A 19,489-nucleotide genomic window follows, 5' to 3' on the forward strand; every position below is an offset into this window, starting at 1 on the left:
GATTTACCTATTCTAAATATTCCATACAAGTGGAATCATACAATATTTGTCCTTTTATATCTGGCTTATTTTACTTAGTATAATGTATTCACGATTTATCCATATGTTATATGAATCACAACCTTATTCCTTTTGAAGGCTGAATAATATTCCTATGTATGAACAGACCACCTTTTGTTTATCCAATCCTCTGTTGATGAACACTGGGTTGTTTCCATCTTTTGGCCATTGTGAATAATGCTGCAATGAGCAGTGGTGAGCAAGTGTCTGAGTTCTACTGCTGGGTCATATGACAGTTCTATGTTTAGCTTTTCAAGGAACCTGTTTTCCACAATGGCTGTACCATTTTCCATTCCAACCAGCAATATATGAGGGTTCCAATCTCTCCAATCTTTGTCAATACTTGTTATTCTTTGTTGTTTTTTTTAAATTATAGCCCTCCTAGTGGTTGTGGAGTGGTATCTCATTATGGTTTTGATTTTCATTTTCCTAATGTTTATAATACTATTGATTATCTTTTCGTGTGTTTATCGGTCATTTGTTTGCCCTCATTGTTGCCAATAGCTTCCTCTGGCTTCTCCAGCCAGTAAATTTCCTTCAGCAAGGCCTCTCTTCCACTTCCTAAACCCAGACCTGACATTTGCCCCCAAAAGCTGCTGTACCATCAAGCTCACCTACGATTAACTCCCCTGTCTGGAAATCAATTCAACAAGGCTTTCTGCCATGTTTTGATGGTCCCATTGTGACAGATTATATTTTCCAAAGATGGTCACAGTAGTACTTCTAGACCGAAATGCTCTTCTAGAGCAAGAGGTGAAGTCTATTCCTCTCCCCTTGAACCTGGGTGGGGACTGCCTTGAACAAGAAGATGCAGTATAAATGATGCTCTGTGAATTCTGAGGACAGCTTCTGCCTGGCTCCCTCTCTTTCTTGGAATATTCTTCCGTGGAATCCAGCCACCATGTTGTAAGGAAGCCCAGGCCATACAGAGAAGCCACATGTAGATGTTGTAGCCAAGAGTTCCAGTTAAGGTTGGAACTAACAGCCAAGCCAACCACTGGAGAATGCTACTGAGTTTTGGGGTAATTTGTTACACAGCACTAGATAATTCTAATATCCACAGAATTCGTGTGATTTTCACACCATCTGGATTTTTCTTGGTATTATGATGAAAATGAAGTTCTTCTATATCCTGGCCAGAATCTACCTGTATCCTTAGATTTTTCTGAGAATACCCCTACTACCTGAAAATTCATTCATTTTTACAATGCTTATCCTGTGCTAGCCACAGTCCTAAGCACTGGGGATATAGCAACAAATATAACAGATAAAGCCCCTGCCATGATAGAAAAAAAATTCATTTGAATTTCTAGCCCCTCCAATTGCAAACATAATTTCTGTGAAGGAAGAACATGAGGTGCAGGGCAGTAACCAATATGGAGTTTATCACAGTAAGCTTTAAATCTCTTGGCTCAAATTATGCCTGCGAGAGAGAGAAAAAATTTATGCCTGTGAAAGTCACGCATGTAGCTCTAATTTGTTCATTCCCGCAATGTAGTAATGTTCTACTACAGAATAATATAAGCTCATCTACCCAGTGGAATGGCCATAACCGTCTGGGTTCCTTCTAGTCCTCAGTTATTATAACATTGTACCCTGGCGCACAGGTGCATCAGTTTCTCTAAAGAACAAACTAGGAGTGGAACCGCAGGGCTTTACTAGATCACACCAGACTATTTTCCAAGGTGGTGTGCCAACCTACGCCCCAGCTAAGAGTGTACGTGGGTTTCTGTGGCTCTGCATATCTGCTGACATTTGGTATTGTTGGGCTTTTAAATTTTTGCCGTGTTACAGGTGTGCATCTCTTAGTGGTTTTACTTTGTGTTACTAATTAAGTTGAATATGTTTACGGTCCTCTGGCTATCCTTTTTAAAAAATGTTTTCTTATTTCTCTCTTTTTCTAAATTGTGGTAAAATGTACATGAAACTTACCATTTTAAGCTTTCCCCCCACCCCCCACGTGTCCGGGGCATGAACCAGGCATGGGCACAAACCAAAAGCCAAGCTGGGATAAGCAAGGAGTTGCTTTGCCCCTGGCTGATATGAGACAGGCACCAGCAACTAGGTGCCACTCGACCCGGGTCAGGGGCAACATCTTAAGCATTTTAAGTGTATAATTCAGTGGCATTGGGTACATTCCACAATGCTGTGCAACCAACACTATCCTTTTTCATGAGGTCTCTTGTCCTTTTTCTTTCTGTTGTGTTTTCTATTAAGTTTTCTATGTACAGAGCTCAATGAATTTTGACATATAACTGTTTACGATGTTCAACTTTTTTTTTTTTTGGCTGCATTGGGTCTTCGTTGCTGCGCGCAGGCTTTCTCTAGTTGTGGTGAGCGGGGGCCACTCTGCGTTGCGGTGCGCGGGCTTCTCGTTGCGGTGGCTTCTCTTGTGAAGCACAAGCTCTAGGCGCGCGGGCTCAGTAGTTGTGGCACACGGGCTCAGTTACTCCGCCGCACGTGGGATCTTCCCACACCAGGGATCGAACCTGTGTCCCCTGCATTGGCAGGTGGATTCTTAACCACGGCACCACCAGGGAAGTCCAGCCTTACTTTTTTTTTGGGGGGGGGGGGTTGGGGGGGGCCAAGTTGCATGGCACGTGGGATCTTAGTTCCCCGACCAGGGATAGAACCCATGCCCCCTGCAGTGGATGTGCAGCCTTAACCACTGGACCACTGGGGAAGTCCCAATGTTCAACATTTAAGACATCGAACATTGTTAGTACTTTAGATGGCTCCCCTGTACCGCACTTTCAATGTCCTAAGAGTAACCACCATTCTGATTTGTATCGTGACAGCTAAGTTTTGCCTGTACTTGACTCTTAGGTAACAACAGTGTGTTCTCTTGTGTCTGTGTCTTTCAATTAACACTGTGTGTGGGGTGCATCTGTTTTGTTCTGTACAGGAGCTGTGCGTCTTGTTTCACTGCTCTGTAGCACTCCACTGTATAAATACACAATTTATTTATCCATCCTTCAGCTGATAAGCATTTGGGTTGTTTCTTGTTTTTAGCTGTTCTGAATACGCTGCTATGAACATTCTTATCCATACCTTCTGGTGAACAAAGGTACTTGTTTCTGTGGGTTACATATCTAGAGTAGATATGCTGGGTCAACAGGGATTCCGTGTACCTAGTTTTGATACCGAAGTGATTCTATGAACTTACATTCCTGCTCTGTGAGAGTTTCCAGTAGCTCTGCTTCCTCCCCGGTACTGGGTATCATCAGCCCTTCAATTTTAGCCATTCTGATGGGGCTGCAGTTTTTTTTTTTTGATTTGTATCGTTTATATATTCTGAATACAATTACTCTGTTGGTTATATAGGCTACAATTTTCCTATTTCATGGCTTGTTTTACCCTAAAATTAAGAAAGCTGTAATTTTAGTGAGGTCAAACTTTCCTTCTGCCTGAAGAATATCCTTTAGAATTTCTTTCAGGTCTGCTAGGCATAAATCCTTTCAGTATCTGCCCAAAAGTGTCTTGATTTCACTTAATTCTTACAGATGTTTTTTACCGGGTTCAAAAATTCTAGGCAGATAGACTGTCTCTGGCTTTCCCTGTCACTGCCGTGAACTCAGCCATCAGTCCAACTACTGCGCCTTTGAAGGTAATCTGTCTTTTTTCTGAGTGCTTTTAATATTTTATATTAGTAGTTCTGCAGTTTCACTATGGCAGGTCTTGGATTCAATTTCCTTTTATACATTCTGCTTGGTATTTGTTTTGGACTTCTGAATCTGTGGGTTACTGTTTTCTGTTGGTTTTGGAAATCTGTCTTTTTCTCTTCTAATATTGCCATACATACTTTCTCTCTCTCTTCTCTTCCTGATTAAATGTATGTTAGATTTTCTCTTTCAGCATTTTTGCTTTCTCTTTTGTATTTTCCATCTTTTATGCTCTCCGTGATGAATTCCAGATAACTTAACCTGAACTTCTAGTTTAAGGGTCAGCAAACTATAGCCCATGGGCCAAACCCAGCCTGCTGTTTTTATAAATAAAGCTTTATGCAAAAATAATCATGCTCATTCATTTATGTGCTGTCTACGGCTGCTTTTTGTGTCACAATGGTGGAGTTGAGTAGTTGTGACAGGAGCAGTATGTAGCTCTCAAAGTCTAAAATATTTATTATCTGGCCCTTTACAGAAAAAGCTCCCTCATCCGTGATCTAGTATGTTACTGTTCTCTTCAGCTGGGTCTAATCTGCTGATTTAAAACTTTAATTATTATATCTCTCTACAAGTTCTATTTGGTTCTTGTTCAAAGCTGCTATGACACTTCTTATAATTTCCGATTCTTCACTGGTATTTTCAAGTTTGTCTTTTATTTCTTTACGGCACGTAAAACACAGCTGTTTTATAGTCTAGGAAGTCTTTGGAAATGTGTGTCTCATGTTTATTCTGGCTCTTGATCATAGTTCCTTGTTTCCTGTTGTGATGAATTTATGTGTGGGAATCAATGTCCTTAAAAATTATCGGAGGCCTACAGTTACTTTTCTTCAGAGTGGCCTGTGCTCTTCTGCCAGACATCTGGAGACACCGGCATCCTCGGATCGGTTCAAGCCGCATTCTCAGGCCAAGACCGGTGAATCTGGAGTCACAGCTTATCGTGGGGAGGGTCTCTTTTAGCCCTCCCACTTTGTACACGTCTTGGTGAATGATGTCTGCCCCTTTGCCCTTTTGGGGTTGTTAACATAGGCAATTCAGGTGCTCTCAGATTAGTAGATGCTCTCAGGGCAGAACTGGCTTCTGTGCTCCACTCACTTCTACAGGTTCCCATTTTCCCTTTAATCCGGTTTGGTTAAATACCTTGTTAGTTTATAAGGGCTTTTGAAACTATGGTTTGTATGTTTTATGTAGCCATTTTTAGCTGTTTTCAGTGGGGAACTTGAAAACCAGAAGTTCTGTTTCTCGGTCAAGGATCACTGACTAGGGCAGAGCCCATCTTCTAGGGAAAAAGGTGATAAAGAAAATCTCCTACTGAAGACTTGGAAGAAACATATAATATGGCTACCACTTTCTTAACTACTGGACAAGTACCAACCCCACCTTTAGAAAGTCACAATCGTTTCCAATATATCAGAGTACCTTTCTTCGGAAGGACTCCCCTTATGAAGTTACTATGATCTAAAAGCAGCTAGCTTTTACAACAGTAAATTTAACCCCTCTGGGTCCTCCGTGTCCTCATCTGTCAAATGGGGATAATAACAGCATTACCTTATACAAGTACTAATGATTCCATGACTCAGTGTGTGTACAGCACTTAAAACCACACCCAGCACATAGATAACCACTAGCCAGACAAAGTGAAACGGCTCAGGTCACCGAAAGGTCCCTGGACAATATACTGCTCCGCACAGGGGCCATATACAGTTTCTGTTGTATATTCTTCTTCATCTTAAACAACAACTTAAAAAAATAAAAACTCTTAGCTCAACGGCCTTTAAAAAAAAAAAAAAAAAAAACGGCCAAGGAGCAGATTTAACCCATGGGCCATAGTTTGCCAATCCCTGGCCTAACAACAGGCAGAAGATTGATGGAAATCAGGCAATGTGCTTTAAAGTGCTTCCCGAGAGGACTTTCACACAAGGATCAAAACTGTAGTGGTTCTCTCAAATCAGAGGCTGAGACTTCTGCGTCCCCAAGGGAGCTACAGAAGGCAGAGCTTGAGAACAACAGGGCTGTTTGCTGGGGCTGGTTACATCCTATAGGAGCATGACTGATTACATCCTACAGGACTGGTTACATCCTACAGGAACATGACTGATTACATCCTACAGGAACGACGCAAATGGGTTTGATACATGTTGACATGAATAGAGGCAAACATCCATATTTACCTGGCCAAAGACAGTTCCACCAGTACTGGCTGCTTGACCAAACAAAGAACCAGTATTACTAGACCCAAAACCTGTAAAGTAAAAAGAAAACCAAAGTTTAATTTGGATGAACCTTCTATAATATCAAAGTTTTGTTTTTTCTTTTTTAAATGGCATTCAGGTGTGCTAAAGTGCCTCACAATAAATCAACTCATGAAGAAAATCTGTTTTCCTACCTAGGAAATGGAGAAAGTTATGAGTAAATAATTAAAAACACCTTTCTTTCATTGCTAGAATTTTATAATAGTAAAAAAAGTCCCAAAGTCCCAAGGACTGAATCCTTGTCTCCTACCAAACCCCAGGTGGGTGAGGACTACTCAGAGTAGCTCCCCTAGACTTATAGCGGCCAAGAAGTGCTTCCAATGACTGACTTAAAATCATGAATATTCCTACTCCCTGGTTACCTCTAATCTCAAATACCAGATTCTTTCAGGGTAGTTTATCTTTCTTCTAGGTGGCATAACATGGTTGAGGTGCTGAGTTAACAGGGCCTGGGAAAATCAGGCAGAACCATATTTTATAACAAAAGAGTCCTAGACGAGGAGTTGAAGGACAAGAGTTCCATGCTCATTTCTGCTACTGGTCTAGGCAGGGGAGCTCAGGCAAGTCTTAGTTCCTCAACCAGCGCTGGAGAGGCTGCTCAGGTTCTCTCTCCACCTAGCTCCTATAGGACAGTAGGGTTTTTCAGAGGTTCTCAGTTGTACTGAAATAGTTTTGATTATACTTGTGAACGAGGATTCTCAAGTTCTGACTGCAGAACAAAAAGATGCACTAGCGATAGCGTTAACTATCCTACTCTCTTTTAAGACCCACAAGGCCTCTTCCCTGCCCGTTCTCTAGACCAACTGATCACATCTCCCGTCACTCAAACAGGCCAACCAGCCTCTTCACAGGGCATCAGGTGGATCCCAAAACTGTCTTGCACCACTGTGTTCTTGTAGCGGAACACAGTGGGAGCTTCACAAACATTTGTTGAAGGCAGGAAGGAAATGACTTCCTTTCTAATAAATTATGAACCAGTTTCAAATAAATTTTCACCAAAGGAATGAACGCGCAGTTACTTGTAATCCTGTCCACCAAGAAATCATTGATCTTTGATTCCACCCCCCATCCCCTGAGCCTGATGGCTGAAGAAATGCCTTTCATAAGATAACCATGGAGAAAGGAAAATTAGAAAAAGATATTCGAGTTGTCCTGTCTACTGGTTTTAAGAGCAAAAGCATCTGCTAAGATTGGACATGCAATAGTGAGGATTACGTTTTACTTCCAAAAATAGTAAAATTTAAAGATTTGTTTTTTTTAAAACATTACACCGAAAATAGAAAAAAAATCCAACTTCTCAAATGTCACTATTTGCCCTTCTAGAAAGCAAGGTGGTGCCAGAGGAAATATGAAATACTGGCAGGGCAGCGGACGAGGATGAGGAGCTCTGGCGTCGAGTCCCGGCTCCACTACTGGCACTAAGTGACATTACATCAGTCACCTCGAGGCTTGACAGGTTGGGACATAATGACCTCTAAAGTACCTTGCAAAAGTAAAATTTCATACTTATGAGTCATTCGTTACTTGCCATGACTTTACACCTGTTTTCCTCCCCCCATGAAACTGGTACTCCGGTGGCTAGGAGAGTGGAGAACTTGCTGAGAAGCAGAACTGGAGCCGCAGTGATAAGACCAAAGAAATGCCCGAGACTGCCAGTGGCCAGACTCCCTTCCGGACTTTCCAGAGCCTCTTCTGTTTTCCCTTCCTTTCTCTTAATCACCAAAGTACTGCAGATTTGCTGCAAATGTTTCAAATAATACAGAGAACAACAAAGTAAAAATCTTCTATAAATTCTTACCTGAAGCTTGACAAAAGCTAAACCCAGAGGATGGTGCTGTCGTGGTGGTGGCTGAGGTGCCACCGAACACAGAGCCTCCCTGCCCAAAGCCAGGACTCTGGCCAAAAGCAGGAGGGCTGCTTTGGCCAAAGAGTCCCCCTCCAGTGTTGGCAGAAGACTGTCCAAATGAGAAGGAGCTGGAGCTACTGGCGCTTGAAGATGCACCGAAGACATTCCCGCTGGTGGACGCGGGGGTGGGGGACGTGGACTGACCAAAAGCCGGCACGGAGCTGAAGCCAGGCTGACTGAAGGAAAAGCCGCTCGCGGGGCTGCTGGTCGGCTGCCCGAAGGCCGGGGCCTGCCCGAAGCTCGTCTGTCCAAAGACCGCCGGGGCGGAGGTGCCAAACGCTGGGCTGCCGAACCCCGAGCCGCTGACCTGCGGCGCGGCAGCTGCCGTGCTGGCGATGCTGCCCGCCTGCTGCCCGAACAGGCTTGGGGCGGTGCTGGCGGCCACCTGCCCAAACATGGGGGTCGCCGAGGGGGCGGTGGCTGTGTGGCTGGTGAGCTGGCTGAAAGCCGAGCTAGAGCTGGCGGCCGGCGGCTGAGTAAAGACAGGCGAGCCCGAAGTGACCGCCCCAAACACTGCAGGCTCCGTGGCTGGGCCTGGAGCATCACCGGAAACAGCGCTGGAGGTGGCGGGAGGCCTGGATGTTTCTGGGGCCACGGGGCCGGCACCTGGGACGGCAGGTGCTGCGACGGCGATCTGCCCAGGCGCGGCCGGGGCGGGGGCCGGGGACGGTGGTTCGGTCTTGGCGTCCGGGGCCCCCGTGGCTGTCGGAGTGGCCTCCACGGACGGCGCTAGGACGGTGGCACTGGGCGCCGCTGTACCAGGGCTGCTGACCGCAGGCTGGGCGAGAGCGGGCTCCTTCTTCACAGAGTCAGACGTTTGAGGAGGAGCCTGGGGAAGCTGGGTGGATGGCTGCTGCCCTAGGAGGGAGGCTGTTGACACCGAGGCCTCACTACCACCTGGCTTCTCGGGCAGAGCCGATGACGTGGCTGCCTCTGTGCTTTTACCGGAGGACGTGGGCAGGGTGGGAGCAGACGCTGAACTCAGGAGGCTGCCAAACGACAAGGCGGGGAGGGACGTGGGAAGGGGTGTGGCAGCGGCAACGGCAGAGGACGGCGCTGTACTACTTGTCTGCTGGCCTCCGAACGGAAAACTGGTCTTGTTACCGCTTAGAGATAGCCCCCCAAAACTGATTACGCTGGAGGGTCCCGCACTGGTGAGCGGCAGGCTGCCGAAGACGCCAGTCGAGGAACTGCCGGGGCTGGGGCTGGGGCTGGGGCTGGGGCCGGCCGCCGCCGCCGGGGTCACCGTGGTGGTGGCCGCAGAGGAGGTCACGGGAGGCTCCGCGGGCTTCCCCAGCACCACGGGGCCGGTGAAACTAAACCCGGAGGGGACGGCCGAAGTCTTGGTGGGCTGTACACTAGCACCAGTCCCGCCTGGGGATGAAGCCTTACTGGCTGCCTTTGTAGAATCATCTGCTTGGCCAACCCGCAGTCCTGAAAAACTTCCTAGAGTCTCTCCAGCCAGAGAACTTGGAAACAGAAGCTCTCCCAACTTGGACGGTGGAGCTTCCAGCTTGCCAGAGGGGGTGGAAAGAGCAATTCCAGAAGGTGCCACGGGCCTGCCGCCGGACGGAGCAGACTCCCCCGGAGAGGGACCGGCAGCTCCCGTGCTACTTGACGTCGTCATTCCCGAGGGAGGTGAGCTTTCAGGAACGGCCTCGTAAAAAGGTTTGCCTGTCCCGCCAAAGGAGAATGTGTCCAGCTGGTTTGACTCTCTGCCGGGGGGTGTTGCCCCTAGCAAGAAACAGAAATTAAGAAATGGACTGGATTTCACAAAATATGACCTATCACAATCTCACTGACTTTTCTAAGCCAAAGCCTCTCTCCTCCCTTGACACTGTCAGGGACAGCTTGTTCGGACAGGTGCAGACAGAACAAATGCTTCTCCGCAGGAACGTTAGCTCTGAGTCATCTCACTGAGGCGAGATGAACAAACGTTCTCTTTATGACCATTAAATCATAACAAATACACCTCTCTCTAGAGTACATGGAATTAACCTAGTGGTCCAAAAGAGAAAGAAAAGGCATCTTCCCACATTTTCCCCGTGTGCATGTCGCAATAACATTCCTGGCAACAGTACTAGCCTATGGACCTCCTGAGAGACCAGGAACTGATCCTTTGGTGGTGTTTTTTTTTTTTTGGCTGCACCGTGCGGCTTGTGGGATCTTAGTTCCCCAACCAGGGATTGAATCCAGGCCCTTGACAGTGAGAGCACAGAGTCCTAACCACTGGACCACCAGGGAATTCCCCGTTTGGTTTTATGGACAGATAAAGTGTCAATCCACAGGCAATCATTTTTACCTATAATTAAGGGCTACTTCCTAGTGCTCTCCTCACTAAGTGCTTTCACGGTGGCAGTGTGGCCAGATGGTCAAGGACATGGGTGGGCTCTGAGGCTGGGGGCTCTGCCACTTGCTGGCTGTGCAACTCTGGAAAAGTTAATTGACTTCTCTGGGCTTCAATTTCTCCATTTGGAAGAGAGAGATAATAACACTACGTACCTCACAGAGTTGTTACGAAGATTAAATGAAATACAGGTAAAGCACTCACAAGGCCTGGTCAAAAAACTGATCAATAAAGACTAATTTGATACTTACAAACTGAAATTGGTCTATCGAAAGTGCTGGTTGAGGTTTCTAACTCCATGCTGTTTTAAAAAGTCTGTCTATCACAAACTCCTGAGAACACTGCAAAGCCCCTACTATTTACAGATAATTTCCAGAAACCCCTCTTTGTATCACTGGTGTTGTACTGAGTTGTTTATGATTTTGGATTGTTGTCTATTCTTATATTAATGAAAATGTTTATGGAATTACTATTGTGTTTTATTACTAATTTATTTCATTTAGGATTTTTGACAATTATTCTGTTCCTCTCCAATCTTTTTATATCATTGAGTTGTTTTTCTTCTAGAAAGTGAGACTGGGGAGAGGGTGGGCCTCAAGGGTATTCAGCCACATCTAAGTGGGCAGAACAGTTTAAGAATCACTATTCCAGAGAGAAAGGAATGAGATCAACAACCCTTTAAGTGCCACACACAGCTCAGGTTCAGGAAGTCTGCTATGCTTTCAACTCCCTAATCTCCCTCTAGGAGGTTTTAGGAGAGCCCTTTTTTACTAAAAAAAACTTCTACCACTTGGGTTGGCACATAGAAAGCACTCATAAAAATGTGTTGAATGAAGAGATGAAAGATGGTCATAGTCTTATCATAGGGAAAACCTGGAAAGAGCCTAAATGTCTAAAAGGTGAATAGTTAAATAAATTATGGCATATCCACAAGATAGAAATTATGTAGCCATCAAAAATGACATTTACACAAGATCTTCAGTAATATTGGAAAACTCACAAGAGATTGTGTTAAATGAAATAGAGTGGAAGCAAAAACCCCAGAAGGAAATATAACCAAATGGCAATGGTTAAGGGTACAATGTGTGATTCTAGAACACATCACTTTTATAATAAAATGTAACAATCACTTTTATAATAAAAGCTTTCTTTTTAAAATAAAAGTAAACTTAATTACTTAAACTGAGAACTGGAAGGCACTTAAAAAGTATATTTGGTTTCCTTATAGGTCTTCAAATTCTTTTAAACATTAAAAACATGCTGGTTGGTAGATCTGTAACAATATGCATGAGACCAGTGTGTTTTCTGATAGGTTATCAAGGAAAAAAGATGAGTTCAGTCTTTGATTTCTATAGTACTAAGGCTATCTCATCCTATAAATTGATACAATTTTAAATGACATAGGAAAAAGATGGAGAAAAATTTTAATTCACATGTAAACACTCACATTTAAAGCACAGCCTTGCTTTTCTGGAAGCAAATCCTTTCCTTGTACTTAATTATGAAGAGTATAAGTCCTTCCCCACAGTTTCGTAAATCTAGCCTATTTTTAATGCATAATATCAACACCAGGTTAATTGCAGATACTTTAGGCAAGATGCAGCAGCAAGCAAAATGTCAACACATCTGCCCCCCAAAACCTGCACTTGTTTAGGGGGAAACACAAAAGTAATGCTATGCCATGCAGAGACTGTACCTTGTGTGGCAGTGAAATTAGAAGACGGTGTTGGTGTGATTATCCCAAAATTAAAGCCAGTCCTAGGGAGGGGAAGAAAAGAAGCTAAAAATGAACAAACCCAAGGCACAACATTGCCCTTTTAATAGTACATTTTATAATTCATTCACACAAACTGCTCTCAAGGGACTTATAATCTAGAAGAGGAACATCAACAAAGTAAAAGCACGTTATCTCTGAAGCAGCAGAGCCATCGCAAGCTCTCTAAGCGGGGAGAGGCAATTTGTGGGTGAGGTAAGAAGGGAGAAGCAGGTGAGAAGACCTTGGAGGAACGGCTGGGCTTCCCATGGTGGAGGCTGGGGTGGGGACCTATTCCAAGGAAAGCAAAGGAGTAGGAGAAACGCACTGGGAATGTTTCTGTGGGGAGAGTGGCCAGAGCAGACGGCCCACCGAGTGACGAAGACGAGACAGGCTGGAGGACCTCTATGACCCAGCCCGAGACCAAAGAGCGCGTCAGGACAGTGCACGCCACAGGGAGACGACGGACAGCGCGGAACAGGAGCCACTGTCTCTGCCGTTCTGACAGAATGCTTAGTTCTGGGCTCGGAAATTTGGTTCAAAAACTTTTCTTTTCTTTTTTTAAAATTTTGCCCGCACCTCGCGGCTTGCGGGATCTCAATTCCCCAACCAGGGACTGAAGCCGGGCCGTTGGCAGTGAAAGCGCCGAATCCTAACCACTAGACCACCAGGAAACTACCCTCAAAAACTTTTCTGACTCTTTTCATCACCTCCTCTCTTTCTGTACATTTTCTTTACACCGTGAATGAAGACACCATGGCCAAAGAAGAAAACTCAGCACAAGCTGAGCCAGAACAGACTATTCACTGTGAGAAAAGTTCAAATAGCAAATTTAAAACTATACAGCTTTAAAATATAAGGGACCAAGCATACCAAATATGGTAAGTAATGGTAAGGACTGGACTTTGGGTTTTCTTTTTAACCCATCATTGGCTTCGTCAAATGAACTAAGACCACCTAAGAAGATATGTTAAACATTTCATCACATCAAAAAAGAAAACAATTCTCTTTCTTTGTCTCAAACTTGGTGAAGAAATTTTATCTAATAGAGGTAAGCCATTGACCCAATGACCCAAACCTTTTCAGGTTATTTTAAAAATGGCAAGAAGACTATCAGTTCACAGAAGTAAAGATTAAAAGATGCAGTAACTCCAGGGCTTCCCTGGTGGCGCAGTGGTTAAGAATCTGCCTGCCAATTCAGGGGACTCGGGTTCGATCCCTGGTCCGGGAAGATCCCACATGCCGCGAAGCAACTAAGCCCGTGCGCCACAACTACTGAGCCTGCGCTCTAGAGCCGCGAGCCACAACTACTGAGCCCATGTGCCACAATTACTGAAGACTGCACGCCTAGAGCCCGTGCTCCGCAACAAGAGAAGCCACCGCAATGAGAAGCCCGCGCACCGCAACAAAGAGTAGCCCCCGCTCGCCGCAACTAGAGAAAGCCCGCGCGCAGCAATGAAGACCCAAAGCAGACAAAATTAAATAAATAAAATAAATAAATTTATTAAGAAAAAAAAAAAGATGCAGTAACTCCTGGCACTGACCTACTCTTCAAAATTTGCTCCAAACTACCTTTGGGAAGTAGAAAACATAACGATTGACAGTAAAATATATATAATTTCCTCCCCTCAAATTCTATTCTAACCACCTCCTTTTTCTTAAGGGGTTAGGTTGAAGGATGCTCAAGAAACAAATTCATGTCAGGAAAAAGAGATTGTGGTCAATATGATTGCAGTTACAAAAGCATAAACTGAAAGAGCTTAAGAGGCTTTTCTAATGGAACTGAACATGCAACTCTTCACAGTAAAAACAATCTTTGGATGGGTTTTTATCTCAGCCACACAGAGCCTAACTCCACCCCTGAAGGGGAAGGACGCTTTGGCGACTCTCACAGGTTTCAAGATGAGTGCTTGTAGCACAGAGAAAAGGCACTCTCCTTCCAAGGTTAATAAAAGCTCCCTTTGGAATGAGGGTGAGAAGACCCTTTTGTTTTTAAAGATGACTCAACTTGTCAAGTATAGCCATCATTACTTTTTAAAAAATGAAACAGAAATGTATTTCCCCACATCTATATAAAACCCAAATTTTCAAATGGCTACTACTGTCTTGATCTCTCAGAAGTCGCATATAACGTGACCTCTCAGGGCAGCAAAGCCAATCCAAACTTCTCACCCAGCCCCCAGATGGTGTCAGAATGAAAACACCTCAGTGTGATAAACTTGATCAACCACAGACTCACTATCCAAAGAAAATGAAGCTTATCCTAAAAAACAAAACAGATAAGCAAGTATGTAATAACACATGTATAAACTTGAATCAAAAAGGGGAAACAGATTTACATTAGGACACTAAGCTGCTGTCACTATTATCAAACGCATCACTGCAGTGATAAGAACTCTGGCTTCATATAAGTATACCTACTGATTGTAGGATTTGGGACAGCTATCTGTAAGGTTGCTGGTGATGTCACAAAATTTAGTTCACTACTGACCCTGACGGAGAAAATGCGAAAGACTTGCTGAACTGCCCAACAACAGATGGGGTAGACGTCACAGCTGTCTCTATCTTGGTTGCCACTGGTCCTGAAATTATGGAAAAAAATGAGAACATTACAAAAAACCAGTTAGAATCACCATTTTAGTTTAATTCTCTGTGGCAGCGAAAGCGTGGTGCCGTGTAGAGTGCAGCCCCAGGTCACGCACTTTCTATGACAAGTCGGTGGCCGCAGTGCTGCCTAAGTCGTGCTGCCTCAAGGTCTCTGAACTTGCCCTCTGGCTCAGTCACTGTCAATTCCAAACCAGGACATGCCACACTTGCCCCTTTCCAGGAAAGAGGTCAAAATAACTGGAGTGCAGTTCAAATTTAAGGCTTTAAAAGTAGCTTTTACAATTACCGAAAAGTAATATATACCAAAGGAAAGACAAAATTCCAAAGAGAAATAGGTTAACTAAATATCTCTGAGTAGTGACTTCATGGCTATTTGCTTTCTCTCCACATTTCTGTATTTTCCATAGACTTTTTGTATTTAAATAATAGTTCTTTTTTTTTAATTACAGAGGTAATATATGATTGCTGTAATATAGAGAAGTATAGAGAGTTAAAAGTGTAATCCATCATCCTTCCCACATTCAATATACTGTAACTACTTATTAATAGTCTGGGGTATTACCTACAATCTTTCCCCTATCGCTCTACTTTTAAAAGGAGGAGGGGAATGGGGGAATTACATTTAAAAAGCCCAAATCAAACCAAACCAAACAATAAGAAAAAGCACCTCCCTTTAAGTAAGTATGGGATAAATATTTGTAAAATTATCTAACAAACCGCTATAATACAATGTGATGTGTCCAAGGATGTCCACGGCAGCCTGACTTATAATCTTGAAAAGTTAAAAACAATCTAAACTATCTGCAGAGTACTACTAAAACTTAACAGGGTACAACTGTACAGTGAGGTCTTAGGCTACCATTAAAATGAGTGAGGTAGAGTTGTATCAGATCTGGAAAGATGAACACGATATTTACTTTGAGGGGGCGGGGAAACAGATTACATATCAATATATACAGGATATGACTATTTTTGTTTAAAAAAACGATACACTTCAAACCCCAAGAGATATACATCAAATCGTTGAGGGCTGTTATCTCTGGAACAGGGAACTTACAGGGCAGCTTTCGTTTTCTACATTATATAGCTCTACACCATAGACTTTTTGTGGACTTGTAATAGTTTTATAATCAGAAAAACAATGAAGGTATTTCCGTTATTAAGTAATAAGGGAATTATTCTATAGAGGTTTCAGAAATGCATTTTTTTTTTTAAAAGAAAGTTTTTGCAAACTCTTAAATAGTACTTTTCAGGGAAATTTTCCTACGCAAAAAAAGTCTGTTTCCAGAAAGTGAGGACAGAAGGAAACACATAGCAAGGACAGAGAATATTTCACAATCATCACTGAATGATGAATCTTAGAAATTTCTTTGCAAGTCATGCTAACTGCCTAGACATGCACAAAACAAAGCCCCTTAGATGTCCTTGATTCTTAACTTCAGGAGTGACAAAAAACTCTCCAATAAAATCCTTGAAAGGGGTTAAGATACATAATCTTTCAAAAAATTTTTCTAAAATATTAGGTAGAAATGGAAACAAATTTCTTAATTTGAATCCTAAATGATTCAAAAGTCTTTGACAAATTCCACTGAAATTTCCCTTCTAACATAAAGTTTTAGCTGCTAGTTAAGAAGTGCTATATACCTCCTTCTCATGGAAGGCTTATATGATAAAAACTGTGCTCCTCCATTAATCTGAATTCTAGAATACAACTTGGGCTTACACAATAATGGTTTTCTTCTGACTGCAAGGAATACTTCTGAAGATAAACCCAATATCCAATGAGAAAGATTTGACTACAGAGAAGTTGGGATGATGGTATGATTGTGTAGAGATTACGGAAAGCAGGCTGCTAAAGTGTGAAGTTCAGCATCTCGAGCAGAATTTATTAGCTTGAAGACCCACTGGAGAGCATGAATCAGAATAAAAGCTAGAGTCCAGAGCATGGTGAGAACGCTGGACTGCGGGCAGCACAATCTAGCATTTTCTGGACTGTAGCAGAAAGTAACACATGTCAAATGAAGTGGACTCCAACACAGAGTCAACAAGAGGGGCTGCTGCGGAAGAGCCCACATTAAACTAGGCACGACGTGTCAGCACACTTCTAGGTCAAGTGGGCGAGGGCGGCGTGGATGCCTGGTCAGAGCACTTTATGGTGACCGTAAAAACTAATTTCGGTTAAGAGTCATTACGCCTGAGTGAGTGTTGGAAGCATGTGAAGCCACAGTCTTTTAATACTGAATTATATCTACTCTGAGATCTTATATTGTAACAGATCCATTTTACTTTCTGTGTTTTACCAGCTTTTGAATTGTCCTTGTAAACCCAGAGAGTTTTTCTTTCCTTTGTAGTAGAAGAAATAGAGTTCAATGTTCTGATCCACTCCTCTCTAAACTTTGATTATCCAGCAAGGCAGGTGCTCCTTTTTAGGAAAAACATTTAAAGGCAGGCTTTCTCCTATTGCTCTCATATTTCAGAAGTCTACAGAGCTGCTGAAGGGCTCACTAATTTCCTGGATATTCTACATCAACTGAGGCTTTTCAAATATGTCTTTACTGTACTTGATTTCACATCAAGCTGCCTTTGTGATCTACAACAATAAACTCTACTGTGGAGCGTATCTTTCACCTTTATTTTCACTAAAACAAAAGTGCAAACTTACCTGAAGCTTTATCACCAGATGACAATTGACTGGACGCTGGTGTGGGCCCAGACGGCTTTAAGGCGTTTATCAGAGATCCCTGTAACAGGAGCAAGACATTTATGTGAAACCACAAACGAGCCTTTGGAATAAAGGAACATGTAAAATGATACCATAATTTAAAATAAGCAAGCACAAACACTTTTATTTAGTTTAATTTTGTTTTTTCCGTTTCAATTTAAGTCAGTATTTTTAAATGCTTACCACATGTAAGATCGTATCAGAGATGGGAATATTGCACAAGCACCAAGAAAACAGAGTCATGCCTGTTTAGCTTGTGGCTATTTCCTCAGTGCCTAACACAACACTTGGCACGTAAAAGGCACTGGGATATCTGATACACAAATGAAGGAAGAAGTTAATGAATGAAATAGGTCCTGGCTCTCAATAAAACTTATAATAAGGTTAGAAAGCAAAACTGTTCAACTCATCCATCTCCAGTCAATGTTCCTTTCCTCTTGGTAAGGCAAGAGGATTTGTGCCTTACCATGTGTCCTCCAAGGTGAACATGGAAAACTCCAGAAGAAAGACCAAATGCTAACTGCTTAAGTGTCATGTTAAGTCACGTCAAGCTAAGGAGTAGAGAGCCACGTCTGAGAACTCACAATAGGCAAGTTCTGATGTTCAATCTCAAACACAATCTACAATTATTTCTAGAGACAGAGATGAGTAGCAGAGAAACCAGGTTTTCTTAGGGAAAGTTTCAGAGAGAGCTTGATCTACCTTTCAGCCATCTCCTATTATTTTCTTCTGGATTGTTTAACTGTTTACAATATAACCTATTTTTGTAAGAGACAATGTTTATCAGGCAAAAGCCTGAAAGTAGACATAACAAACATCACTGAAGATGCAAGGTCTGAAAAACAGGGATTGCAAGAGAAAGCAAGAGAACCTACCCCCTGGACGCTGACACTGAAAGGGACAATGAACGAAGCAGTGGACAGGGAGAAGCTGGAAGACTTGGGTTCCAGCTCTGGTTCCATCGTTTAATAAAAACCGTGGAAGCCTGCGTTAGTCACTTGAGCCCCGGCTTCTTCATTAGTGAAACATAGCTGAACACCTGTCTTGTCTATATGGTTGTTGTATGGGTTAACTAAGACAATGTTAAATGAAAGTAAATTTCAACTCCATACAGATACCCCATACAAATATAGAATTATGACCCAAGATTACTAGGTGCAAAATGTCAAAGATAGTATCAGGTCCTAACTGACCTACTAGGTCAAGACTGGCATAAATTGTGGGGAAAGGATCACAGGTCTTTGTCAGACTTATAGTTCATTTAAACAACATGAGGGCTTAGTACAGTATTGTCTTCAGTTACAAAGACAGTCACTGCATGTCACGTTAGCAAAGCCACAATCAGCAATTTACCTGCTTAGCTTGGTTAGCAGCCGCTGGGGTCAACATCGGGTGAGGTGTTTTGGCTGCAGAGTACGGCACTGAAGAACTGAAAAACACAAAGCATATGCCCAAGAGAAAGGCATGACTGGGTGTAAATCACATTCATCCTTGAGCCAACCTTCTGTCCAAAAAATAATATCAATTTTGGGGTAGAATATAGATGTCTGGGACCCTAATCAAAGTCATTTGACATTTTTCAGATTGAAGAATAAATTCTTTAAATGAAATTTGGGTCTTTAGCATAAAAGTCAAAGCAGTGACCTTAAAATGAATTTTCTTCCTGCAATCCTAAGGAAAAAATTATGAATATTCAGAAGCAGATCCTTTTCTCATCTGGAGACTCAGCCTTCTGCACCTCCTCCCCAACACCCACCGCCATTCCGGACCACGTGGGGAATGCCTGATTCTGTTTTCCAAGCCTGAGAAAATGTTCAACAGGATCTATGGGATGTATATGATCTGGCTCAAAGAAGAGATCTCAGCTTCTCACAGCAACCAGCCCTGGGAGCCCAGCGCTCATGATGTCAGCACACAAGAGAGTCAAACATACCACGGTTCCGTTCCCGACCTGCACTTCTGCTATGGTATGAAAAGTGCATCCAGTGTGTGTACAAAGAGTTCTCACCATCTTTTGTTACCCCTGAACACAGTAAGCAGGGAACTGTTATTTCAATAATTACTTAGTGTTAATATGTGACGGAAAAAAATCACCTGTTTAACGCAAAGCTTGGCTCCTGGGAGCAATTCTTTCCATCAATGTATCTGTCCTCAGTGCAGAGCTACTTTGACTAGTATGC

At 43.1% G+C, this 19,489-nt stretch overlaps 1 protein-coding gene and 1 non-coding gene across 4 annotated transcripts in view; both read right to left on the minus strand.

Moving 5' to 3' along the window:
* Positions 1 to 19,489, minus strand: part of NUP214 (nucleoporin 214) — a 99,157-nt gene that overhangs the window by 22,497 nt on the left and 57,171 nt on the right. For all 3 annotated transcript variants that reach the window (XM_061199747.1, XM_061199748.1, XM_061199745.1), the window contains exons 25-30: positions 18,663 to 18,738; positions 17,250 to 17,328; positions 14,472 to 14,562; positions 11,924 to 11,985; positions 7,773 to 9,614; positions 5,894 to 5,964 (exon numbers count right to left, since the gene is read on the minus strand). In XM_061199747.1, coding sequence (XP_061055730.1) covers positions 5,894 to 5,964; positions 7,773 to 9,614; positions 11,924 to 11,985; positions 14,472 to 14,562; positions 17,250 to 17,328; positions 18,663 to 18,738 — 2,221 coding nt within the window. The remainder of the gene's footprint in view (positions 1 to 5,893; positions 5,965 to 7,772; positions 9,615 to 11,923; positions 11,986 to 14,471; positions 14,563 to 17,249; positions 17,329 to 18,662; positions 18,739 to 19,489) is intronic.
* Positions 2,017 to 2,151, minus strand: LOC133098456 (small nucleolar RNA SNORA48). Its single transcript, XR_009702160.1, has one exon. It is a non-coding gene; the product is annotated as a small nucleolar RNA SNORA48 (small nucleolar RNA).

The sequence above is a fragment of the Eubalaena glacialis genome, chromosome 9, assembly GCF_028564815.1.
Source record: "Eubalaena glacialis isolate mEubGla1 chromosome 9, mEubGla1.1.hap2.+ XY, whole genome shotgun sequence".
In the NCBI taxonomy this organism is placed as follows: domain Eukaryota; kingdom Metazoa; phylum Chordata; class Mammalia; order Artiodactyla; family Balaenidae; genus Eubalaena; species Eubalaena glacialis.